At 44.3% G+C, this 27101-nt stretch overlaps 1 protein-coding gene across 2 annotated transcripts in view; it reads right to left on the reverse strand.

The window, feature by feature from the left end:
• The window catches only part of Cd99l2 (CD99 molecule like 2), an 81444-nt gene extending 55468 nt beyond the window's left edge, over positions 1-25976 (reverse strand). Inside the window, exon 1 of one of the 2 annotated variants that reach the window (XM_075957262.1) lies at positions 25578-25976. In XM_075957262.1, coding sequence (XP_075813377.1) covers positions 25578-25644 — 67 coding nt within the window. In that variant the 5' untranslated portion in view covers positions 25645-25976. The remainder of the gene's footprint in view (positions 1-25577) is intronic. The other variant, XM_075957263.1, reaches the window with a different exon arrangement.
• Between the last annotated feature and the right edge of the window lie 1125 nt (positions 25977-27101).

The raw sequence follows: 27101 nt of genomic DNA on the forward strand, positions 1-27101 counted from the left end.
ACAATATGAGTTTGATCCCTGGAATATACATAAAGGTAGAAGGAGATAACCAACTCCATGGTTTTCCTCCAACTTCCATACATGTGCCATGGTACATATCACACACACACATGCACGCGCGCATGTACACGCACACACACATACACACACACAAACTGATGAAAAATAAATGCCTGAATGTAGAAGGAGGGCTGCTTGGTTGTTCCCGGTTGCTCAGCCCCAAAATAATCACACAGATACCATATTATTTGCAATACTGTTTGGCCAATAGCCTAAGCGTATTTCTGGCAAACTCATATCCTAAACTAACCCATCTCCATTAGTCTGTGTATTGCCATGTGGCTGTGGCTTACCAGCTAAAACTTCCGGTGTCCACCTCTGGCATTCTGTTTAGTTTTCCCCACCTACCTCTATTCCCCTATACCTGTGCTATAGGCCCAAAGCAGTTCCTTATTCATTAATGGTAATCACAGCATACAGAGGGAAATCCCACATAACCTGAAACTAAAAGCAGCATTAATTGGCCTGGCTAGGTGGCTCAGTCGGTAAAGGCACCTGCTGCCAAGCCTTACAGCATGAGTGCAAACCCTGGGGTCCACAGGATGGAAGGAGAGAGCCATTTCCTGAAAGTACTTCTCTGACTTCCACACATGTGTTGTGGCATACATGTACATGCACACACACACAAATAAATAAATTCAAATGCAAAAGCCCTGTTAAAGGGAACTGACAAGTTCTGTTACTACCATGCCTTTATGCTCTTTTTGCAGTGCTCTAAATACATTTGTTTTCTTTCCGGCCTGAAAATACAGAAAAATCAAATCAGGGGATGGCTCTGAGGAATATGTTGTTGGGCAATTTTGTCACTGTGACATCACAAGGTGTACTTACACAAATCTAGATGGTTCTCCCTACTCTATACCTATCTCTGCAGTATATACTGTGTGGTGGTTTAAATGTGAATGCCCCCACAGGCTCACATGCTTGCATACTTGATCCCTGGTGTGAGAGAATGGTCTGTATTCTGTCAATTATATTTTAAATAAACACTAATTGGCCAGTAGTCAGGCAGGAAGTATAGGTGGGACAACCAGACAGGAAGTAGAGGTGGGTCAATAAGAACAGGAGAATTCTGGGAAGGAGGAAGTCCATTCCTCTGCAGTTGTGACCCCGCCACAGAAGAAGCAGGATGTGACCTGCCTCACTGAAAAAGGTACCAAGCCATGTGGCTAACATATACTAGAATAATGGGCTAATGTAAGTTATAAGAGTTAATAAAAAGCCTGAGCTAATGGGCCAAACAGTTTATAACAAATGTAGACCTCTGTGTGATTTTTTTGGGAGTTAACAATTGCAGGAACTGGGCAGGACAGAAGCCCTTGCCAACAGATCCCCGGTTGGCAGAACTCTCTGGAAAGGACTAGGAGGTGTATCCTTGTTAGAAGAGGTGGTCACTGGGAGCATTGAGGTTTCCCAATGTGTCTCTCTGCCTCCTGCTTATAGATCAAAATGTAAGCTCTCAACTGTTCCTGCCACCGGTTCTTTACTATGCCATCATGGACTCTAATCTTCTCCCTATTAAACATTTTTTTAAAATTTGCCTTGGTCATGTTGTCTTATTACAGCAGTAGAAAAATAGCTAGCACATACCGTCATATATACAGTCTGTTAGTGAGCAAATGTTGCTGTGTACTTTAGCTACCCTTTGTTACAGTAGCCCTAGGAAAGGAATCCAAAACATGTTACCTGTAGTGTCCAAACATAACCATGCATAAGAAACAGCAAGGGTTAATCTGGAAAGACTTCCTGGAAACTGTGTACATTGGAAACGTTTTCTAAAAGCAAGAAGAATAGAGGTTGGCAAGGAAAAATACAAGGGACAAATGGCATCTATATTTGGTCAGAGTGCTGAATCTCTCTTGAGCTAGGAGATAATGAAGACATATCTCTCTTTACACCTATCCTGGGAGCAGAAATCATGCAGATGAACAAGGAAATAACACAGAAATGCACAGGTCCTAATGGTGGGACATGGAGACAGTCCCACTCCTGGGTCCCCCTGTGTTAATCATCTTTCCATAAACTTAAGAAGGAAAACAATGTTGCTAAGCCATGGTCACTTGGTTTCATCACCCTGAGCTTGTGGTAAGGCAAACAAACACGGTATGAAAGCTAGTAGAGGAAATCTTCTCATCTTATGGTAGCCAGGAAGCAAAGAGGGAGCCAAGGATCAGACATGAATGTATCCTTCGAAGGCATGGTGCTAGGAGACACTTCACTGATAGATTGGCTGTCTAGCATGCACAAAGTCCTGGTTCCCAGCCTCAGCACTCAAAGAATAGAAAGAAGGGAGGGAGGGAGGAAGGGAGGGAGGGAGGGAGGGAGGGAGGGAGGGAGGGAGGGAGGGAGGGAGGGAGGGAGGGAGGGAGTCATTTGGAACACATCACAAGATAAATTTAGAGAATGTGGAACTTCCAGCATCTTTTTCTCCCTCAGTGACCTGCCCCTACCCCACCCTGTAGTACTAAGGAACACTTATGAACAGATCACAAGCGCACAAGCACACATGCCAAACCATGCTTTGAGGACAAAGCAAGCGATATGTCTGCCTTCTGAACACACCACCTCCAACTAGTCCTCACTTCCAACCAGGATTCACCTCTCAGAGTAGCTACCACTTCCCAGCAATACCATAGGCTGAAGCTGAAACATGAGCCCATAGGGGGCAGTGCAGTTTAAAATCCTAACACTCATGCATGCAACTCCGGCCATGGGTGGGGAACTACAGATTGTTGGGAAGAAACCAAGAGAAATATGAATAAAGTATGGATTTTAATAGCAATCTATCAATAGGGCTCTTGTGACAATGTCAATAACAGGAATAGTGAGGGCATTATAGAACTCTGCCATATCCATGTCTCTATGAATCAAAAACGTTTAAGGATGAGTGAGCATCTCTGCAGCCTTGAGAACAAACTTGTTCTGAAGTGTCCTGGTTGTGTAGATGGCCCTTGTAGTGTGGTAGGTGGTGGTTTCCAGCCTAAGCCACTATTGATGACACCTCCTGCCTACCACCAACCACTCCCAACCAGTCACACCTACAGCCGCCACTCTGGGCCTCGACCTAAGCATTATGGACTTCCTCATTCTCTAGTTCATTTCCTCTTGGTTCTTATCTCATATCTGTCTGTAATTTTAATGTCCTCCCTGCAGGAGTGGCTTGTCTTCTTCAGCAGGTTTCTTTTGGATCTTCCCAGCATGCTCTGCTGCCCTAACAGAGTGCCTGGAATATCTGGCAGTCCACAGTCAGCCTGTCGGGAGAAGGGGTGTGCTCCCAGCACTGCTGTCAGTCTCTGTCTGTCTGTCTCTCTCTCTCTCTCTCTCTGCCTTCCTCAAAAACTATTTTACAGCCTTCACACTTAAGAGAGTGAAAATGGACTCCCTCTTTGGAGTGTTTCTTTAAAAATGGCTATCTGTAAAAGCAAATAGACCTTAAAATCCTTTCAAATGCATTTGTATCTTTGGCCTTTTGGAGGGAGGGAAGGGAAGGAAGAAAAAGGACTGCTGACTGAGAAGGTTGTTCTCATTCCCACTGCTGGTGAGGCGTTTGATTTCCTAAGTATTAATCAAAATCACTCTTGATTATAGCAAAAACAACCTTTGCTATAATTTTAATGCAATTAACGAGAATATATGGTAATTCTGAGCAATCTTGCTCTTGAGATTAAAGAACAGCCTGCCAGGAAACATACGAATAAAGCGTTAAGATCAAAATTTGCATAATTAGGTTTCTTCCCTATGCTGCCCACCCCCACCCCCACCTCCAGCTTCTCTGGCTATGATAAGTTCTACTGAAAAAGATGTTTAAACTCAAGTCGGCAAGCCTCCAGCCCAGGCTTCCTCCTGAGCTGGAACATCCTTTTCCAATAACATTTTCATGTTTTTACAACTCATGCCTGCCAGCCTAACAGATAGCCAATGATGGCTGACCGAATTACAGAGAGCAGAGGTTTGATCCCTACTCTTCCATGTAGGAGCTAAAAAAGCAGCAGGACCATCCATATACCTTATGAAACTGCTTCCTGACACTTTGGCACCACACCAATCTGTGTATCCTGCTCTATGGAAATATCATATCTAGTCTTGAAAAGACAGCCTAAGCAACACATTAAAGTCCCAAATGACAAGCTTTGTTTATGAATACCAGACAGAAAGGCTCCTCCTATGCCCTTCCTTCAGCAGGGGCTGTGACAGCCAGAGCCACCACCTCATCCCAGTCTACCACATTCTCACTCTCCCACGAAAGCCCCGGCCCTTTGAGGTAGGGTTTGTGTTGGTCCAAGAGTGCAGACAAAGCAGCAGCTAGTGATTTCCTGGGGATACAAGAACCAGGACAGTGCGAACACTACAGGTGCCATTCTCCCAGGAAGAAAGAACAATGCAAAGGTGATGATGTTACTGCACCCACACAGTTGAGCACTGGAGGACCAGCCAAACAATTCAAACCTCCTGCCTCCCACCCTGTGGCTCAAATAGATGTTTAACATTTCCCGTCCTGGAAAATATCAACAGGCCCATTTATTTCCCCTTCAATGAGCTGGTCTTGGTTATGTGGTAAGGCTAAGGCTAAAAGGTTCACAGTCTTGGATCAGAGGCTTGGAGGGAAGAGAAACCATCATTTTTGCTATCTGCTTCTTTGGCAAGAAAGCGAAGAATAGGAAGACATCAGAGAATGTCAAGCTGGACTCCACACTGTATATTTAAAACATTATGTCCTCAACATGCATATCTGTATCCTCGGTCTCTCCAAACCCCTGGGAAACAAAAGAAAAAGAGCACACGCGTGTCCATAAAGACCCCGGACATAAGAGGGGATCCAAAGAAAAAGAGCACATGCGTGTCCATAAAGACCCGGACATAAGAGGGGATCCAAAGAAAAAAAGCACACGCGTGTCCATAAAGACCCAGGACATAAGAGGGGTTCCAAAGTGCTTCTACCATGTCATGCTCTCAGCAGCAGTGCATGAAAACGCCCACTCTTTGTACGTCCTTCAGCAGTTAGTGGTTTACAGCTCCTCTGAACGAGAGTTGTTTGTTATTCTGATTTTAGCCCCTTTAGTTTTTCTGGAAGTTTATCTTCACCTTAGGAAGAATGGGGTTTGCCATGCACTGCCGCTGAGAGTATAAAATGGTAGAAGCGCTTTAGAAATCCCGAGAACTTTCTTAAGACATTAAACATATGTATGCTCCAGAACTCAGGAATGCCCCTCCTTGATTTCTCAGATATTTCATTTGGAATACTAATAAAAAGAGGACAGCCAGAACATCCAGGAGAAACACGTGGCAGTAGACTCACAATGGGAAGTTCCCCAACAGCAACAAAGAAGTATGCTGCCCAATCATATGCCACCATGCTTCACATGTGACACTACAGAACAGAGACAACCCAACCCAAACATCCAGCTTCCAGCATGAGACGCAGAAGCAATAGCATCATTGGTACAAGTTTAGTCTGTTGAAAGGAAGACAAAAAGAAACAAGGAAAAAAGAGGAGGAGGAGAGAAGAGAGAGGAGAACCGAGAGAGATGGAGAAAAGGACACAGGAAAGAGAAGAGAGGAGCAGAGTGGAGGGGCTAGAAGGGAGGGGAAAGAAGAGGAGAAGAGATCTCACAAAGAGCTAGTAGCCTGAACAGACCTGGTGTCTAGAAGAGGTGCTGTTCACTGGTTACCCACAGCCCCAGCTTATAGCCATCTTCCTTCTATCACACTCACTCTCGCCTTCCCACCCTTTAGCCCACCTCCCAGATGACTCCCCATTGGGAAAAGACACTTAAAATCACCAGCCACTGGAAAACAAGCAACCTGCTCTTATTCATTTAACAACTGCTGTCAATACACATGACTATTGTGCAGCTTTCGTCTCAGCCCTGAGAAACATCCTCAACAAGGTGACTCCAGCTTTTCTGTATGGAGCAGAATGCTAGAGAAGTGGTCCAGCCACACAATGAGCTAGCACTAAGCTGGGAAAAGGAATGAAGTACTTACTGACCCGTGCTACAGCTGGAATGCATCTAAGTAAAATGATGCAAGTGGAATCCCTATGCCTGAGTTTTATGTGATGCTAGGGGTAAAACAGGAGGCTTTCATCAAGTACCTCAAACACGGTGCAGGGTAAGGGCTGACATGTGATGTTGTCCTCTGACATGCATGCTATGGTGCATGCTCACTTGCAAATGCTCTCCTCTCTCTCTCTCTCTCTCTCTCTCTCTCTCTCTCTCTCTCTCTCTCTCCCTCCCTCCCTCCCTCCCTCCCTCCCTCCCTCCCTCTCTTCCTCCCTCCTCCTCCCTCCCCCTGTTGAATTTAGCCTGATGCGGTAGTGTGTGCCTATAATTCCAGCATTCAAGTGATCAAAGTTTAAGACCAGCCTGGTCTACATAGGGAATTCCAGACAAGTCTTGGCTATAGCATGAGACATTATATCAAAAAAAAAAAAAGAACGTATGGAGGAAGGAAGGAAAAGAAGAACGTTCAAAACCAAAACAAACAAATCAAGTTGAATATATAAAAGAGCTATCAATTCCTTTGGGCAGAATCTCATTTATACTAGTCTGGTCTCAAGCTCACTATAGAGCTGAGGGTGACTTTTAATTTCTGATCTTTCTACTCCCATCCCCTAGGTGTAATCTCCATGGCTGTCTTTTATGTCATGTTAGGAGGAAAGAGAGGCCTTCTTGCCAATACTGTACCAAATCAGCTCCACCCCAGTCCCATCTCTCCATTTGTATGAGCCATTTTTAATTTATATTCCCATATCTGTGACAAATGCCTGACAAGCAACTTTAGGTAGGAAGGCCTTATACCGACTCAGAGTCTTAAGAATGCAGTGTATCATGGTTGGGGAAGCATAAGAGAGGCTGGGTCCACAGACAACAGGAGCTTGCAGAAGCCATGCCTCACACCTTGGTGACTCAGGAAGCAGAGAGTTCAGACCAGAACCAGAAGCGGTTATCACCTCACTGTCTGCCTCTAGTAACCCACTTCTGCTAGCTGGTTCACATGGCCCAAGGGTGCCACAATATCCTACAGCAGCAGTACCAGTTTGAAATCAAATGTTCTAACTCAAAAACCTGGACATTACAGATCAAACCATACCACCGTACTGACGAGAGGAAAATTGCAGCACTGGAGAGACAGCTCAGTGCTGAAGAGTACTAGCTACTCTTGCAGAGGACCTGGGTTTGGCTACCAAAATCCACATAGTAGCTCATGAGTATCTGTAACTCCCATTCCAGAGGACTGGACTCCCTCTTCTGGCTTCTAAGGGCACCAGGCACACATGTGGTGCACAGACATATATGCAGGCAAAACACCCACCCACATAAAAATAAAATAGTTTTAAATGCATGTCAAGATCCTACACTCACAAGAAAGGTAATGTAAAAGATATTCTAGTCGGGGAACGAAGGAAAAGTTTGCAGCTCGCATCTGAATCAGTGTTGAGAAGAGGATGAAAAATAGCCAAGTGCTCAGAGTGAGACGGAAGAGGGGCAGGTCATATGTCTTATGAACCATAAATATACCTGGCTCCCAACCAAAGCCTCAGCCTGACTGCCCAAACATGAAACTAAGCGTGCTTCCAACTGCGAGCACATAAGCAAGAGACCTGGCTCCGATGCTATGATTCCAATGGCAGAAAAGCCTATTCTATTTAAAACAGTCAAACGGGTTGGGGAGACGGCTCAGTCAGTAAAGTTCCAGTCAGTAAAGTTCCGGCGGAACAAGCATGAGGACCGGAGTTCAGATCAGCAGCACTCATGTAAAAGCTGAGTGCAGAGGCACACATCTGTAAACCCAGCACTGGATAAGCATATATGGAGACCGGTGGTCCCTGGAACTCATTAGTCACTCCACCCTAGTCAATTGGTAAATTGGCCGGGATTAGAGAGATGGCTCAGTGCTTAAGAGCACTTGCTGCTCTTTCAGAAGACCCAGTTCCCAGAATAGGTGGCTTACAACCACCTGTAACTCCAGTGCCAGATCTGGTGCCCTCTTCTGTTTTGTGCAGGCACTGCACTCATGTGATGCAGTTAGATGCAGTTACACATATACAGACAAAGTAGACATAAAAGGTAAACAAAATTATAAAAACTAAGGTAGAGAGCAACTGAAGACCATGATGCTGACCTCTAGCCATGGCATGTGTACAAACGTACACGAATCACACAAACATATACATCACACACACACAAATAATCTAAGGAGCTTTTGCTTAACAGAAAATCTGTGGTTAATGCCCTTCACAGGATTTTTGAGCCAGAATATCAGCATGGGATGAATTAGACACCAAACCCTGATGGCCTAACAGGTACCAAGGAGAAAGAGGATTAGACAATGAGAGTTTGGTAGAAACAATGGAACCAAGGAGGCCATCCTCTGCCTTGCACGCAAAGGAACAGAAAAGAAGGTCTGCAGGCAGAGAAAAGGTCCTAAGTCAGGCCTGAGTCACATGGCCTCCAAGGAGCCTATGGAGACAGTGTGGCAGGGAATGGCCAGAAAAGAAAGAGGAAGGCAGAGGAGGAAGGCCGTATTGGGGAGGGTTGGGAGGATCTGTGTGAGGGATGCAGGGTGAGAGCAGGATAAGGATGAGCCTTGGCATTTTGGACTAAATGATGACACCATCCACTGAGCCAGGAACATCACAGAAGCTGGCTTTATCCTCCTGACCCTTTAGTGAATTTGAGGCCACTGAACGAGATTCTCTCTGTCCCGTGTCTCCTCCTGTCTGCTTCTTATCCTGTGTCACTTATCACCACTTCAGGGACCTTCATGGATATGACTACCTTGTCAGTGTAGGTGTGCCTCCCAAAGTGACTCCCCCTGCCTCTATGATTTCAGCTAATGTTCTCATGTCCCTCCAAATCTACGTCATCACACTCACAGAGGCTTCCGAGTTCTGCACTGGGGGTGGCACTGGCGGGGGGGGGCACCAGGGGGCTTCCTGCCAGGCATCTCTCTCTATCCAATAGATCTTCCTGAGAACTGTTTAAATACCAGAGTTCATAGCCAACTCTTTCCTCCCTTTCCCTTGGCGCCTCCTTTCTGGACACAATGTTTTTGAACTGCCTCTTGCTTTATATATCAAGTAGATGTCTCCAGAAATCCTGAGTGACACGATCTCAAAATTCACCTAGTTAACCAGGACTCGCCGAATTGTAAGAAGTAACATAAAGAGGTTTCTTGTGCTTTGCTCAGTTTCCTTCAAAGGTCATATTATGCCAAAATATACTATATTCTTATTTAAAAGATACTGAAGTCCATACAACCATACACTGGGTTCAGACTTTCCCTATTTTATCTCCATTCCATTTGAAAGTGTTTGTTTATCTCCATACAATTTTATCCCATGTGTAGAGTTATGTGATTATCACCACAGCCCAGAAAAAGAACAGTTCCATCACCATAATGATCCCTTCTCCTCACCTTTAACAACACATGCCCTTGTCTCCACCTCTCATATGCCTCCATCCTGCACCCTTCCCAAACCCCAGATAATCACTAATTTGTTCTTTGCCTTCTGAGTGACGTAATTCCAAGAAAATCATATACACAGAATCATGCTGTTTATAGGGTTCCGCACCGCCTGCTTCCACGCACTACAACACAATAAACCAAGCACAGTGGCACGGGCCTGCACTTCTAGTGCTTAGGAAGGTGGGCAGAAGGGTGGAAGGATGGCTGTAACTACCAGTTCAGGCTCCACGGCGAAAAAATAGATGAGCCTGGGATGGAACTCAGTCAGTAAAATGTTCTCTCTCTCTCACTCTGTGCGCATGTGTGTGTGTGGAGGCCTGAAGCTATAGGTTATCCCTAGAAACTGTCTACATTATGCATGCACACACAAAATAGAAAATAGAAGATAAAGTGTATTGCTGCTAATATCAGATATATAAGAAATCATCAGAAAAATGGAGGAGAGGGGAAAGATCCTATATATAACAGAAATGTATACTATAAAATGCTTGGCAATGTAAGGAATGAAGATAAATAAATTTATGAAAACAAACACAAAGATAAAAGAACTACATAGACCAAGTTTGAATGAGAAATCTCAGTAATGCAAAAAACTGTGGTGCACGCCTTTAATCCCAGCACTCAGGAGGCAGAGGTAGGCGGATCTCTGTGAGTTTGAGGCCAGCCTGGTCTACAAGAGCTAGTTCCAGAACAGGCTCCAGGATCCAAAGCTACAGAGAAACCCTGTCTCAAAAAAAAAAAACACCAAAAACTCAAAATACAAAAAACAACAAAAAAGAAACTTTTATGATTCTTTTAATTATGTTACTGGGGACTGGGGGTTATGCATATATATTAGTGTAGCGCCTACAAAGAGAGCATCAGCTCCTCTGGAGCTGGAGTTACCTGACCTGGGGGCTGAGAACAAAACTGGGGTCCTCTGCAAGGGCATTAAATGCCCATAAGAGGCCTGCCCCTTTATGAATGGAGACGGGGAGGGGAGTAGATGAAAGTCTGGGGGAAAGAAGGGAAGGAGAGGAAGGAGGGAAAACTATGATCAGTATGTAAAATAAATGAAAAAATGTTAATAAAATTTAAAAAAGATAAAATCGCAGTGGAGGGCTGGAGAGTTCGCTCAGCAGTTAAGAGCATTTGTTGTTCTTGCAGAGGACCTGGGTTTGGTTTCCAACTTCTACGTGGCTGTTTACAGTTATCTGTAATACTAGTGCTGGGGATCCAACACCTTCCTGACTTCTGAGGGCACGAGGCATGCATGTGGTGCACATACGTTTATGCAAGCAACATATTTATACACATAAAAATAATAAAAAAATGAACCTAAAAAATTTTAAGCCAAGTGGAGACTAGACATGCCTCTCGTCCTGCATTGGAGATGTTGAGACATAAGGATCAAGCACCCACATTAGGCAGCTTAGGTTTGCTTATAACTCCTAGGAATCTGATATGTTCCTAAAAACAAACAAAAACAAAAACACTAAATGGCCAGGCAGTGGTGGCACACACCTTTAATCCTAGCACTTGGGAGGCAGATACAGACCAATCTCTGTGAGTTCCAGACCAGCCTGGACTACAGAGTGAGTTCCAGGTCAGGTTCCAAAGCTACAGAGAAACCCTGTCTCAAAAAAAAAAAAACACCTAAATGTTGTGTTTAAATATTTAGTTCTCTCTCTCTCTCTCTCTCTCTCTCTCTCTCTCTCTCTGTGTGTGTGTGTGTGTGTGTGTGTGTGTATGTGTGTGTGTGTAGAGAGAGAGATTTGACAAGTGAAGAAATAAAGACCATAAATTTGAGCAAGAAAGGGGGTGAGTTAGAAAACAATACAGTTGTATTTTAATTTCAAAGTATAAAAAAATACATTAAAAATACTAATAGTCAGACATGGGGCACACACCTTTAATCCCAGCACTCTGGAGGCAGAGGCCAGTGGATCTCTGTGAGCTCGAAGCCAGCCTGGTCTACAGAGCTAGTTCCAGAACAGGCTCCAAACCTACAAAGAAACCCTATTTTAAAACAATAAACAAACAAATAAGTAAATTATGAAAATAAAAAAATATTAACAGTCAGGATCTGTTGTGGTAATTTAAACTGAACAATAATAATATCTTGAGTGAATCATTGAAATAATATGAACCAGCAGCTGTAGTAGGGAGCTGCGGGTTGCATTCCGCCACCCAGCTCCCGCCACCACCTGCTAGCTTATGCCCCGAAATAACAACACACAAACTGTATTCTTTTAAACACTGCCTGGCCCATTAGTTTCAGCCTCTTAACCCATTTCTAATAATCTATGTAGCACCACGAGGTGCGCTTACCAGGAAAGATTCAGCATGTCTGACCTGGTGGCTGGCTGCATCGTCTGCCTCAGAGAGCAGAGCTATCACGTCTGCCCGGGAGAGGGGAGCATGGCGTCTCTGAGCTCACTTCCTCTTCCTCCCAGCAATTCTGTTCTGTTTACTCCACCCACCTATGTTCTAACCAATAAAATGGGCCAAGGCAGTTTCTTTATTTTTTAACCAATGACCTTCCTCCATCAAGCAGCAATAACATCAAAAGAAAAGTAAAACTAAGCCAAGTATGATGGCACACTCCTATAATCAGGAGGCAGAGGCAGGTGGAGCTCTGTAAGTTCAAGGCCAGCCTGGTCTACAGAGTGACCAGTCAGGGCTACACAGTCAGACTTCAGATTTTCAGATTTTGGAGTATGTACACAAACTTTGAAAATTAAGCATCCCTTATCCAAAAACCTGAAATCCAAATTTCAGAGCATCCCAAATCTCAGGATTCTGGAGTGGGGAATGCATGTACCCTGTACAGGACAAGTAAAAGAAGTCACATTCCAGCTTGAGAAACTAAAGGGTGACTCAAAGAAGGCTAGAGCTGGAATAGTAGAGGGCAGGGGAGAGAGGATGAAAGAAAACGTGAACACCACAGGTGAATGAGAAGAATCAAGGAAGGAGAGAGTGAATGAAAACAGGGCGAAAGCAGGTCTAATTAGTCCCTGCTCTAGAGAGGAAGAGCAGGAGGGAAGGTGCAGGGACAGAGGGCCAATTCACAGTCAAATGTCTGGGACCACTAAACTTAACTAACAAAAAAGGACAAAGGACCCCTGGGAGGCAGGGCAGGGCAGGGCCAGGGCCTCCCAGTTCCAGCTCAGTTTTTCACTCCAGAACACAGGATCCAACAAGCGCAGGAAGAAGTTGTGACCACAGGCACAATGACCTAACACTTCACACCTTCAGGAACGGTCAGACTCAGAAAAGAAACAAAACTACCTTGTGTTGGGGAGGCTGCGAGGAAGCAAACCCAGTCTACTACTGCTGGACTCCACAGTCTAGCTCTTCCTGACAAGGCTAAACATAGTGATAGCACATGATTTGGTAATTTCTAAATAAAACCTAAGTCGGCTGAAAGTCCACACAAACCTAAGCCACACGAGAACCTGTACTGAATGTTTATAGCCATGTTAGTCACAACAGTCACGCAGGAGAAACAACCCAGGTATTTGTCCAGTGAGGAACAGACAGACAACATTTAAGTGTTCGTCTGTGCAGTGGAAAGCCATTCAGCCAGAAAGAGCTTTAGTACCAGTCTATCGCTCTACATGGAAAAACCTTGAAAACTAGGGGCTGAGGGACATGGGTGGTAGAGAGAGACATTTCATTTGGAGGTGATAATGTTATAAAATTAGATGGTTAGACAACAGCAATAGCTAGGCAACTGCGTGAATATACTGAAAAGCAAACCACTGTACACTGTAGATGAACAGATTTCGTGGTATGTGGAAATGGGAGTGTTTTCACATGTCAGATGGGAAGGGGAAATCATCCTGCTACACAGAGGCTTCTCCAGTTCAGAGATGGGAAGTATAAAACTCCTGTGTGTCGAGCCAGCAACATGGCTCAGTGGGTGAAGAAGACCATTGCCATGCCTGTAGCCTGAGTTCGATCCCCAGAACACACACAGAAGAGAGTGAGAACTGACTCCAGTAAGTTGTCCTCTGATCTCCACACTCAGGTGCATGTGCGTGCATGCACACACACACACATGCATACATAAGCTCAACTGACAAAACAGGCTAAATGTTGTGTCGCACACCTATGAACTTTGGAGGCAGTGAGCTGGAGGCCAGCCTACAGTGCCTGAAACTTTTACAGGAGGCATCAGCAAGCTGATGGCTTTTGAGAGGCACTCTCCTTTGTGAATGTGGCTACTGGTAGGTAGCTCACGCCTCAGTGGCAGGCTACACACTCATGTTCTTATGTGCAGCACTAACTGGATTTAGAAGACTATTAATAACAATAAAAAAGACAAAGTTGGGAACTAGGGGGAATTGGAGGGAGGGAGCGGCACATGGATACACTCAGTACACATTGGATATACATGTACAAAACTTTCAAAGAATAAAAATATTTTTAAAAAATAAACAAGCAATCAAAGACAACTGATGGAGCTTATGAGACAGAAGAATTGCAGACAGGTGGGAGCCACACATGCGGAAGCTTTCCAAGGCAGGTAAAGGCACCAAATCCAATCATCTACACAGTTAAGTTAAGAAATGTAATAGAAAATTATTCCCAAATTAAATTGAGACCCAAAATGTTAGAGCCAAGGGATAAGAATGACTCAGAAACAAAGCTGCTTTTCCTAAATTAAATCCCAGGAGACCGAAAGGATCTTGGAGCTGTTGACAGACACCAAGCAAAGTGGTCAGAATCTTGTTTTGGGTTTGCCTGAGCTCACCACACAAGGCAACTGACAAAATCCTAAAAGAAATCTCTGGAAGAAAGGATATGTATTCTAGACTCCAAAGGATTATATTATAAATTATATAATACACACACACATACATATATGTGTATATATATATAATAATGATGAGTGTGCCAGAAGAAAAACACAGCCAAGAACACAGGAAAATAAAGCATTATGAGTGGGAACCAGGAGAAAATAATAATCAAGGAACCGCGCCAAAGGCTTGACCAGGCAATTCATTAAAGAAGAAATCAACTTGAACAAGCCACGCAGTAACAGGAGACATGTAAATTAAAGCAGAGTAATATAAACATGTAAATCCTGTAGACCTATATCATGATAACACTGACAAGGCCAAGCACTGTCAAGGCTATTACACAATGGCTATTTTAATGTGCTGCTAGTAGCCAGAACCAGCACAGCTGCTTTGGGAGACAGCTGGGCACCACTTCGTAACAATGAAGTGACAAGGACTGTGAACCCCAGAAACTCCACTCTTGGGTATTAATTTTGCAAATAGGAAGCATCAGCCTTTTTGGTCTTTTACAACTCTAGATACTAGAAGGGTTTGAATCCAAGTGCTTTTCATTATATGGGTTCTAGCTGATATTTATCAGATTATAAGGCATAAGACACAGCAAACAGTGTATTAGCCATCAAAGTGTATTTTTTATTTATTAAAACTTTTGTTATAAAGGACTTGCAAATTAAAAACAACATACATGGAGCCAGGCAGTGGTGGTACACACCTTTAATCCCATACTGGAGGCAGTGATAGGTGGATCTCTGTGAGTTTGAGGTCAGCCTGGTCTACAGAGCAAGTTCCAGGACACACAGAAACCCTGTCTCACAAAACCCCCAAAAAAAAGAAGGAAGGAAGAGAAAAGAAATGAAGAGAGAAAAGAAAAATTATCAGGCAGTGAGATTGACCAGACCCAAAGTCTATCCATCTCAATGAATTCCTATACAGTTAGAATAGCCATTCCAAAGGTGTGGCTCCCCACACTGAATTTTACAGTTTAACCATTTTACACATTTATCCACCACTACAAAAAAAATCCATGACATAATTCAAACTAAAAACTAGCTAGCTTCATATCTTTTCTCATAAATCATGTCCATCTATATTTAATGCAGCACTATTCACAACAGCCAAGAAACATGAGCAGCCTACTGAGTTGATAAAGAAAAGATGGTAGATAAATACAACAGAATTCCATTCTACCACAAGGAAAAATAAAATCATAATGTTTTCACAGAAATGGGAATGTAGTAAGAGCTGCGGGCTGCGTTCCTGCCGCCCGGCTCCCAGCCACCAACTATCTTTACCCAAAATAACAACACACAAACTGTATTCATATAAACACTGCTTGGCCCATTTCTATTAATGTGTGTAGCACCACGAGGTGGTGACTTATCTTGCCTAACCCACACCTTATCTTGTCTAACCCATATTTAGTAATCTGTGTAGCACCAGTCTTACCGGGAAAGATTCAGCATGTCTGACCTGGCGGCTTGCTTCATCACGTCTGCCCTGGAGAGGGGAGGCATGGCGTCTGCCTCACTTCTTCTTCCTCCCAGCATTCTGTTCTGTTTACTCCACCCACCTATGTTCTAACCTATCAGGCCAAGCAGTTTCTTTATTAATTAACCAATGAAAGCAACAGATTGATATGACACTCCCACATCATGGGAACAATTGCAGATCATTAGATTAAACAAAATAAGCCAGATTCAAAAACATCATGTTGTCATCTACCACACACATAACCTAGATTTTAATTTTTACATATATGTATTTACATGTGAGGGTACAAATCTTGGGAGCTTTTCAGGCAGGGAAAACAAAAGAGGGTAGGAAAACCCATGGGACATGAAAGCAGAATCAGCATGCTGTGGGAGGGAAAGGACCAATGTATAGGATAGGGCTGGAGAAAGGGTCATCAAAACACATAGAAAAGGCCATAATGGAACGCACTGCTTTTTAGACTATTCTGGCTTGCTTCCTGTTGCTCTGGTAAACACCATGACCAAAAGCAATTTGAGGAGGGAAGGGTTTATTTCAGCTTACACTTCCAACAGTCCATCACTGAGGGAAGTCAGGACAGAAAATCAAGACAAGAACCTGGAGACAGGAACTAATGCAGAGGCCATAGAGGAACACTGGCTGGTTTACCCTGGCTTGCTCAGCTATCTTTTTTATACAGTCCAGGCTCACCTACTCAGAGATAGTACTGCCCAGAGTGGGCAATTCGGCAAGGAAGGCTGTCCCTCGTTGATGGAGTTTGTGCTTTCTCTACACTTTCACACATTATCCAAGTTTATACAAAGACCACAGATTATTGCTGTAACCAAGTAAGTACTGTCTGAGCAAGTCTCTGGCTCATTTCCTGTTTATCATTTTTCATTGGTTCCCCAAAATAAAATGTATTAAGAAGGATCTGTTTCCACCTTTTAACATGAAAGGTATTAGTTCTCTTTGGCTATCTAAGCAAAAAATAAAATAAAACTAAATAAATAAAAAGTAAAAATAATCCACCTAAAGAGTTTAGTGACCACTGACGTAACCAGCAGGAGCTCAAAGCTCACCAAAGACTCCAGAATGGATTCTGACATCAGCAGAGTTGATGCCAACCCCCAAAGATGACCTGTGATCTCATTTCTTCCAACATATCTATCCTGAGGCAGTGATGAAGACCGAAACCTTTGGTGACTCATGAGTATACTGAAGTCAGAAAGGGGAATTCCAAAGTATATATCCGAAAGTCGTGTATGCTGCCTTAAACCCTAGTCTCAGCATTTGGGAGAAGAAGCAGGAGAAGTATGTAAGATCAAGGCCAGCCCGAGCTACATATAGAGACCCTGTCTCAAAAGAAAAAGAGTTGTCAAGGGCTGGAGTGTGACTTGGCAGTGGGGCATTTGAGTAGCATGTACAAGGCTCTCATTTCCACCCCTAGCACCAAACACATACAGAGCCATCTTGGAAGGCACAAGATATACATCTGTGCCAAGATCAGTGGTGCTCTACCAGTGGAGATTCTGCCCTCCAGCACCCTGGACACTCAGCAATTACCTTCATGGGGAAAGACAGGTGAGCAGGCTGCAACCTGTATCTGCTGGTTAAAGACAAGAGATGGTGCCAAACACCTTACAGAGCACAAAACAGCACCCACTTTCCCCCAACAAACTATCCATTGCCAATGAATCAACTTTTCTTTTTCTGTTATTGCCCAACCCCATTTCATGGAACCAAGAACCTCAAATATGCTAGACAAGTTTCCTAACAATAAGCAATCCTCCCCCCAATTTCCAGGCATAATTTCAAAGGCATATATGGGTAAGGACCTGCCCTGTGGTCTACATATAGGAAGAGTTAAACCTCAGTAACTGTTTTGATGTAGAAAAGGGTCCCAGGCTGCCCCAGCTGAAGAGCTACTCTAGACTCCTGAAGACCCATGCTCTGCCAATTCCAAGGAAACTGCCCTGCTGGGCATTATGCTCTCTATAGGAAGCCTTCCCACAGAGAAAATCCTAGAAAAACTTTCAGAGCCAACCAGCTCAGCCCCCTCACTAGAGAGAAAATGTGACAATTGACTGCACAGCATGGCATCATTCAAAGGGGTAGAAAAAAAGAGATGGTCATGACACCAAATGCATGGAATGATCTTTGCTACTTAAGTAACCAAAGAGACTAGCCTCATATTTACATTACACAGTTACTGCAACTAGGAGAACTGGGGAAAGCCTCAGTACTGGGGAAAGCAGCATTTTAGCTGCACCATGACAGCTCAGTGAGTTTGTGCCACAGTTTTGAAATTGTGGCTAAAGATCATTGGACACTCCTCCATTTGCAAAGCAGAATTTGTACTGTTACCTAGAATCTCAACTATCCTATGTGAGTCGTAGCACATAGAGAGCAATGAAAGCAACACTTCGGAACTTCCAAGGCTAGCTGATTAAAGTCATACTCAGGGCATATACCCAGAAGTGCTGGAGAGTGGTGTTAGGTTTCATATAACTCAGGCTGGCCTCAAATTTGCTGTGTAGCCGAGGCTAGCCTTGAACTCCTGATTCTCCTGTCTCCACTTCCTGCATGCTGGGATTACAGATCATCCAATGGTGATCAAATCACCACTCACTGAACCTCTCAGCAAGCTTCTGGAAGGGCTGAGTCTAGATTAGGTTCAGGAGTCTCTGAGCCAGGCTTCCCAGGCATCCAAGAGCAGCAGAGGAATGACATGCAAAATGTCCAAAGTAACAGTGGATACAAAGCTGGAAAAGCAAAACCATCAGGTAGGAGACACCACTGGAAAAGGAAAGTCAGTGAATATAGAAAGTATATTCCCTGACCTCAATGAAGCTCCTGATCTTAGGCCCCTCTGGGCAGCCAAAACAAGCCTTTTCATTGTCATCTCACTACAGCAACGCCAGGCCCTTCCCTGGTACCCACAAATGCCCATTCAAACGGCTTCTGTGCATTCGTTACAGTTGCCCGTTATCTACCTTGTGAGGAGGGATGAAGACATGGCCTATAACATCAAGAAAAGAGTTGAAAACTTAACAGAGCTCTGAAGACTGAAATGTTATTTTTAACAAAATCTCAATCATTTGATTTTACCAATAAAGACTCAGGAGCCAGATACTGGGGTGAAAGGCTGCTAGTTCCAAGAGGCAGAAAAAGCACCCACCTGACCTTCCTCCTCCACCAATGTTCCAGAAGCCTCCTTCTACGCTGTCTCCAAACACCCTCCTCAAACTGAATGGCCCTCCCTTTTACTTCCTGTGCATCTCTCTATCCATATTCCTGATTCCTTTCACTCTCTAAGGTTTTTCCTTAATAATCCTATGTTCACTTCCTATCAATGGTTGCTTGTTCTGCCTCTTGACCTATAGCTGACTTTATTTGTTCCTCTTTACAATATTCAAGCAGAAAGGTCTTGGATTAAAGGTGTATGCTAGGGTTGAGCCACACCACAACTAGAAACAGTCTTTTCCAGTAAATAATGCAATCTCTGGGTTCACAGTGTGATCAAATATCCTGCAACACTGAAAGAGTCTCCAGATCCTGTAGAAGACTAACTGCATAATGTTGATCCCAGAAACACTAAAGGAAAGAAAATTCTCTCTGTCCTCATGATGCCCAAGTCCCAGGACTGAGACAGACAGGGCTAAGTAGCTTGAAGTCAATCCTGCATACTTTCTGGGGCACATCTATCAAACCTGATACCCTGAGTCAGTCTACAGGTTCTTGCTAGGATCCCAGCCTGGCCACTCAGCTTTGCAGCACCTGGGGCCACTGTGGCCATGCCCAACTATTGACAACCAGTCATAACACACAATTGTGTGTACCTACTTGTTGAAGGAGTCTGCTTATGTGCTCCCAGCTGCCCAGATTCCTGAAATAACCACACAGAAACCATATTATTTGCAATACTGTTTGGCCAATAGCTTAAGCATATTTCTGTCTCACTCTTATATCTTAAACTAGCCCATATCCATTAATCTGTGTATCGCCATATGGCATCTGTCTCCAGCGGAGCTATATTGCTTCTCTCTGACTCCGCCTTCTTTCTCTCAGCATTCAGGTTAGTTCCCCCCCCCTCCAGCTCTACTCTGCCCTATAAGGCCAAGCCAGTTTTTTTATTCGTTAACCAATAAAAGCAACACATAGACAGAAGGACCTCCCACATCACCTACTTCTGGTTGTTTGTTTGCTGAGGCAGAAGGCTAGCCCCAAACTCAAGATCCTCCTTCCTCAGTTTCTGGAACACTGAGATTAATAGGCATTAATAGGCATGTGCTACCACACCTGGCATAGTTAGGAGATCATTCAGTGCTTTTTCTTATTTTTATTTTTGGTGTGGTGTGGTGTGGTGTTTTGGCTTGCATTGCTTTACTTTGGTTGGTTATAATCCAAGGCTAGCCAGGAACCTGTCATGTAGTCCAGACTGTTGTAATTTTTAAAAGGTGTAGACTGCTCTCAAACTCACAGCAATCCTCCTACTTCATCCTCCCAAATGCTGCTGGTATTACAGACATGGGCTGCCACAGCCATTTTACTTCTTAAGTTTATTTATTCATTCTTTTTGAGGTACTGGAGATGGAACCCAGGGCCTTGCACATGTTAAACACATGTTCTACCAATGAAAGCTCCAGCCTTGTTAATTGTTTTAAACAAATATATAATTTATATACCATGCAGTCACCCTTTCACTATGTATAATTCAATGGTTTTTGAAGTACTTTAAGATTGTGCAAGCATCGCCTTTCTTTATTTCCAGAACATGTTCATCACTCTGCAAAGCCTTTATCCTTTAAGCAGTCACTTCCCATCCCCTTCCCCTAATCCTTAGCAACCACTAATCTATTTTTTGTTTTTATAAATATGCAATCTCTGAAAATTTCATGTAAACAATGCTGTCAAGATTTGCAAAGTGTATATCTTAAATGTGGCCTGGAACATATAGATGTAGGATTAATATGTGCTAACCTGAAAGGGATTCACTGGAAGACAGGTCCTGTGCTGAGCATTTCAGACACTCACACTTATTTAATCCTAATAACTGCCACATCAGGAGGATTATCCCCATGGTTAATTGAAGAAACTTGCCAGAAGGTTCCTAAACCCTTTAGAGCTACACATTTTCCATGTAGGAAGTGAGGTATTGCACACTACTTTTATTTCATTGTTTAAATTAACATACAAAGTAATGGGCTTCACTATGGCATTTTCATCCATATACTGTTGTACTTCACTCATGTTCACCCTCCCTATTGCCCATTACCATCTCCTAGTCTTCCTTCTGCTTCCTTCTTGCCTTTAGGTGATGTGGGAGTCCCCTCTGTATGCTGTGAATGATGGGGAACTTCAGCCAATCACATTCCGTTTAGGGTGTGTCCCCCTGGGGCCACACCAAACAAATAAAAACATCCAGGTGCGCTTGCCTCTTCCTCTTTGGCCTCTGCGTTCCTGGATAGCTGGAACCCTGATTTGTAAGTTTTCTTTCTTCTGTTTATTAAAGCTGAATATTATTTTAAGTTGGTCTGGTTAATTACAACTTCCGATTGACCATGCCTATCATGTGAATACCATTGGTGAATAAAGAAACTGCCTTGGCCTGTTGATAGGGCAGAACTTAGGTAGATGGGGAAAACAAAACTGAATGCTGGGAGGAAGGAGGCAGAGTCAGGGAGAAGCCATGTAATCCCGACAGAGACAGGTGCTGGAAAATTTACCCAGTAAGCCACAGCCACATGGCAATACCCAGATTACTAGAAATGGGTTAAATTAAGATGTAAGAGTTAGCCAATAAAAAGCTAGAGCTAATGGGTCAAGCAGTGATTTAAATAATATAGTATCTGTGTGATTATTTTGGGGCTGAGCGTCTTCCTTCAACATTTAGGTATATATGTCATATCTGAGAAAAATGTGATAGTTATCTTTTCCCCATTACCTTCTCTTTTTCTTGCCACATTACTACTCCCCTACCTCTCCCCAACAGTCTTGGTTTATCTTCATGTCACATAAATGTAAATATATGCATGCATACATATATAGACTCAGCATCTGAGAGAAAACCTCTGGGTATTTGTCTTTCTGAGTTATTTTGCTTAGCATGATGACCTCGAGTTCTACCCACTTTCCAGCAAGAAATATATTTTTTTCTTGTTCAAAGATGAATAAAACTCCATTGTGGGGTGGGTAAGATGGTTCAGTGGGTAGAAGTACCTGCCATCAAGCCTGATGACCTGAGTTTGATCTCTTTGACTTACATGATGGGAAAAGAGGATCAATTAAAGGAAACTGTCCTCTGACCACCACATGTGCCCTGTGGCATGTATGTGCCCCCAATAATAAGTATTATTATGTAATAAAATTGTTTTAAATTGTTTCAAAACTCCATTGTGTAAACGTACCACATTTTCATTAGCCATTTGTCAGTTGATGGGCATCTAGACTGGTTCCATATCATGGCTATTGGGAACAGTATAGTAACAAAGATGGTATGCAGGTATCTGTGTAGTCTGTTAACTTAAGGGCTTTTGGTTACATACACAGGCATGGTAGAGCTGAATCCTATGTGAGTTCTATTTGCAGATTTTGAGGAGTCTCATACTGCTGTCCACAATGGATGCACCTGTGCACATTCTCATCAATGGTGACTAAGGCCCTCCCACACCATCATCAGCACCATTCTAACCTCAAGCAATTTTAATTTGCATTTCCCTGAAGACTAAGGATGTCAAATACTTCCTCAAATATTTCTTAGCCATTTGTATTTCTTTCTTTAAGAGCTGTCTATTTACTGGTTGGATGGTCCTTACTGTCCTGTAGCTCTGTAGACCAGACTGGCCTCGAACTCACAAGATCTGCCTGCCTCTGCCTCCTGAGTGCTGGGATTAAAGGCGTGCACCACCATGGCCCAGCTCCATTGTTTTTCAAGACTGCAACACATCATTATGTATGTCAAAAGGCAGAGCAGGTCACAGTGTCAACCTTCCTGGGTTGGCTAATGAATGTGTGTGACGCACTAAGAGTCTGGCTCCTGGAAGGCCTTCCTAAGGAACAGCCCCTGTTAAGACTCTTACATACACAGCTGAAGTCCTTCTCCCTGGTGCTCAGAAGAACAACTTCCACACTCTGGATACCTTCAGATGACAAACCTGTCCTCAGAAGATACTTCAGAAGAAGTAAGATACATATTGAAGTTAACTCCCCCTTTGTCTTTAGAGAGTGACTTTGCGAGGATTGGGTTTTTCCAAGATAGAATTTCTCTCTGTAATAGCCCTGGCTGTCCTGGAACTCACTCTGTAGACCATGCTAACCTTGAACCCAGAGACCTGCCTCCCTCTGCCTCCCTAGTGCTGGAAATGAAGGTGTGTGAATGAGTTCTTAACCATCCTTTCAACTTCAGCTAAAACCTGAGTCTACTTCCTAGAACCTGGAGGAACTTACACCTTATTCCCAGATGTGTTTCTGGGACTTTTGTATGCCTGCAGAGGTTGCTGAGGCACAATCCATTACTGAGGACCAGGAACAAGAATAAAGGAACACTGGCAGAGCTCTGCAGACCCCAATACAGAAAAATTGGGTCCCTACCTTCAAAAGAAAACTACATCTGGCTCAGTGTTCTTAGATCAAGAAAATATCACAGGGTAGCACTCTTATCTGTGTTGAACCCTGGTTATTTCTTCTAATATGTGACCACAGTCCCCTTACTTGGAGCAAGGATAATAGCTAACCTTAAGAATTATTGCGGCGATTCAAAACAAGATAATGCTAGGTGTGGTGGCATACAAGTATCAGCCCAGGTCTCAGGAAGCAGAGGCAGGAAGATCAGAAGTTCAAGGACAACATTGGATACATAGCAAATTTGAGGCTACCAAATTGGGTTATATGAGACCCCATTTAAAAAAATGAAAGGAAGGAAAGAAGGAAGATAATATTTTATACTTGGCACACAGAAAGCACCCAGGAAATGGTAGCTGATCAATGAAGAACACATTCCTGGGTCAAAGACACCTTTGTGATTGTTAGTCATTATATGGACTGATTGAACAGGTTTAGAGAACTCATTTACAGGAAGCCACTGAAGGTTAGCAGCGGGGCAGCCTCCAGGTCTAAATTATACCCAATGGTTTAAGATGGCTACTGTGGAGTCACAGAAGCCTGGGAGCAAAGCCTAGCTGCCAATTAATCACTTATGACATCAGCTCTACCCGCTTCCTCAGTCTCTCTGAACTCAAAGCTTGGCCATTTACAAGTCTACTTTCAAAACCCCCATGCCATAAGATGCAATTATCTAGCATGCACAGGGTTTCATGTTCCAATTCCAGTAAAGGAAAACAAAAACTCATTTGTAGTCTTAGGAATCTCCTACAGTGTTTGGAACACAGCTCTTAAGGATAAGGTGGCCTATCACATGGATACTTTTCTCTACAAAAGCTCATTTGCTAATAAAACTTTAACCCCAAAGAGAAACTGAAAAAAATTCAGCAGCTCTTTATCCTTGAGATTGCTTCCTTCTCTCCACAGCAGTCTATCCTGTAGATCTGATGTCTGAGATAATTTTGCCCCTCTACCAGGTTGTCGTTGCAGAGACTGAAGACTTGGCTTTCTTTACCCTCTGCATCATCAGTTCCTAGAACCCAGACTGGCCATACCTTTGTAGCTCGCTAAAAGGTTCTTGTAGCAATTCCAGCAGGGTTGTCCTTAACTATTTCTGTATCTTTTGTATAACTTCCTGGGCTAGGTGTTCTCCTCTTTACCAGTGTTCCTTATATGTGACATATATCTTACTAGAAGGCAGTGCTAGGACCAAGTTTTGTCTTCCTAAGCTTGTGTTTTTCATGGATAAATTTGCCTTCATTTTCAGAAAGCTCAAAGCACAATTCTTGCTCAGTTACAATTACACGGTTTTCTTGAAGCTGTTTTGGAGTTTTGTTTTGCTTTGTTTTTTTCCGTGATGTGGAGACGGGACATAAATAAATGTAAGAAGACTCTGCTGGTACTTGTTTACGATACTATTTCCAAACACAGACTGTATTTATCATAAGAATATGCTACTCAGACTTGAATGCTTCTGCAAATTACTCTAAATAAAACACTGAATCTGATTCAGGTCAGGATCAGGGTGCAAGATATCGCATTTCTGAGAAAATCCCAGGTGATGCCCAGGTGGCTGGGCCTGGTGCACAAATTGTGTTGCACAAGGTGGAAGAAACTTGTATCATTGATTCAGCACAATTTCTGTGTCCATCTCCTCCAAAAAATATGGCCAAAGTCTCTAGAAGTGTAGGGACAAACACCAATAGCATGTAGAGAACTAATTAATATAAGACCCACAAGTTGCCCCCTCCCGCCCCATTTCCACTTTGTCCCCACTCTAAGCCCACCGAGATCTAGCCAGGAAGTCACCTGGAAAGCTCTCCAGATGTTTTTGCTGCAGGTGGCCTCATAGCCAATTTTCAAAATGACTGCTTTTTCCAAGGTTTTCCCAAGATACACTCCTGGGAACAGCTGTTGTCACCAATGGTGGCATCTGCTTGGCCAGCATTTTAACATTCTAGTGTTTTAAAATCAGTAAGAAGGGTCCCATCACTCATCTTCGACTATATAATTCACAGTGCGCTCAGTCCCTGAAGCCTCAGACCCTCACCCCTAGGCCAAGAATGGCCAAATCGCCCAAAGCCCCCACTTCAGGCCGGTCAGACGGGGGCAGGGCCGCTCATGCGCAGAGCGACCCCCAGGCCACAGGGCGGGGTCCCTGGGTGCCCCAACCCCCTTCCACCTTACCTCTCTGGACCAGGGTGGCCAAGGAGAAAACGAAGCAAATGAGGAAAGCAGTACGCCAGGCCACCATGACTGGGAGCAGGCGCAGGGGCCTGAAGGAGCACGGTTAGCGCAGGAGGGCCCGAGGGGGCGGGGATGGGAGGAGCTGGGGAGGAGGAGCCCGTCACAACCGCAGGGCCCCGCCCAAAGCTGGCACCCGTCGCGCGGTCAGGAAGGACAGAGGAGAGGCGCGCCTTAATACCCGTGCGGGGGGGGGGGACTCCTCAGGGCCCAAGGCAGGAGACTGGGCGACTCTGCTGTCTCGGGGACTCCGCCGCAGTCTGGAGGCGGGGCATAGGGCGAGGGCGGGGCTCGCAGACACTCGTTCTGTTGCGCGATCTGGATTGGGTGGCTTGCCTACTCACTGCCGCAGACCCCTTCCCACCCTATCGTCGCTAGGGGAATGTCAGAAGAGGCCTGCAAGCCCCTGTAGGGCGCCACCAGAGGCCAGGGTGTGGGAAGCAGCAGTGGAGACGGTGCTCAGGAAAGGCCACTCCGAGGCCACTACACACCGTGGCACAGAGCTGGGGTGCAGCCAGCCGGCGACCTTGGACCGCACCTTCCTCCTCTAGTGCAGGTCCCCCAGCTGAGAGGTTTCTCCGACGCCTTGGCCTCATTCGCTGCCGCCTGCTGAAAGCTGCAGCAAATTCCCTGCCTCAAACTAAAGAACTGGGCTATTTGGGTAGCTGCTGGGACCAGCAGAGACACCACAGCAGGCAATAAGGAGGGTGGGCTCAGTCCAGAGCCAAAGCACTGAGGAATAGTTGCTGAGACTTGGGTTAGAGACAGGGTTACTACTACAAAAGTTCACAGCCGCTCAATCGATCAGAAAAAAAAAAATACGCCCCATGACTAACAAACGCGCTGCAGTCTTTTCCCATGAATCTCGGCAAATAGAGTCCACCTCCCTGGCGGCGGGAACGCAGATCCCCTCACTAGTGCCACAACCAAAAGCCTACTGCAGCGGGGCCTGCTGCAGCAGAGTAGCAAAAGCTCCCAAGAGGAGCACGGCTACAAACAGCTCTCAGGACAAAGAAATCAAGGCTGTTCACTGTGGCAGCATGGAGCCTGTCCACGCCTCTGTCTTTGGTCACTTCTAATGATGGATCCTACTGCCATTCCCAGTGTTCCTGGTCACAAACAACACATATGCACACACATGAATATCACACATACACACACACACCCCGTCTATCAGCTCTCTCTTTCTCCCTCTCCCTTTCTCTGTTTTTATTCTATCCATTGCTCTAAATATGGGACTGGGAAACAAACACACAAAGTGCTAGGAGTAGACCTTCCCATGGGCAAAGCTGGCAGGAACTGGAGCTGAAGAGCAGAGATAACTGATTTCTTCGGAGGGAGTTTTGAGACAGGGTTTCTCTGCGTAACAGTCCTGGCTGTCCTGGAACTCACTCTGTAAACTAGGCTGGCCTCAAACTCACAGACATGCGCCTACCTCTGCCTCCTGAGTGTTGGGATTACATGTGC

This window comes from Microtus pennsylvanicus, chromosome X (genome assembly GCF_037038515.1).
Source record: "Microtus pennsylvanicus isolate mMicPen1 chromosome X, mMicPen1.hap1, whole genome shotgun sequence".
NCBI lineage: Eukaryota > Metazoa > Chordata > Mammalia > Rodentia > Cricetidae > Microtus > Microtus pennsylvanicus.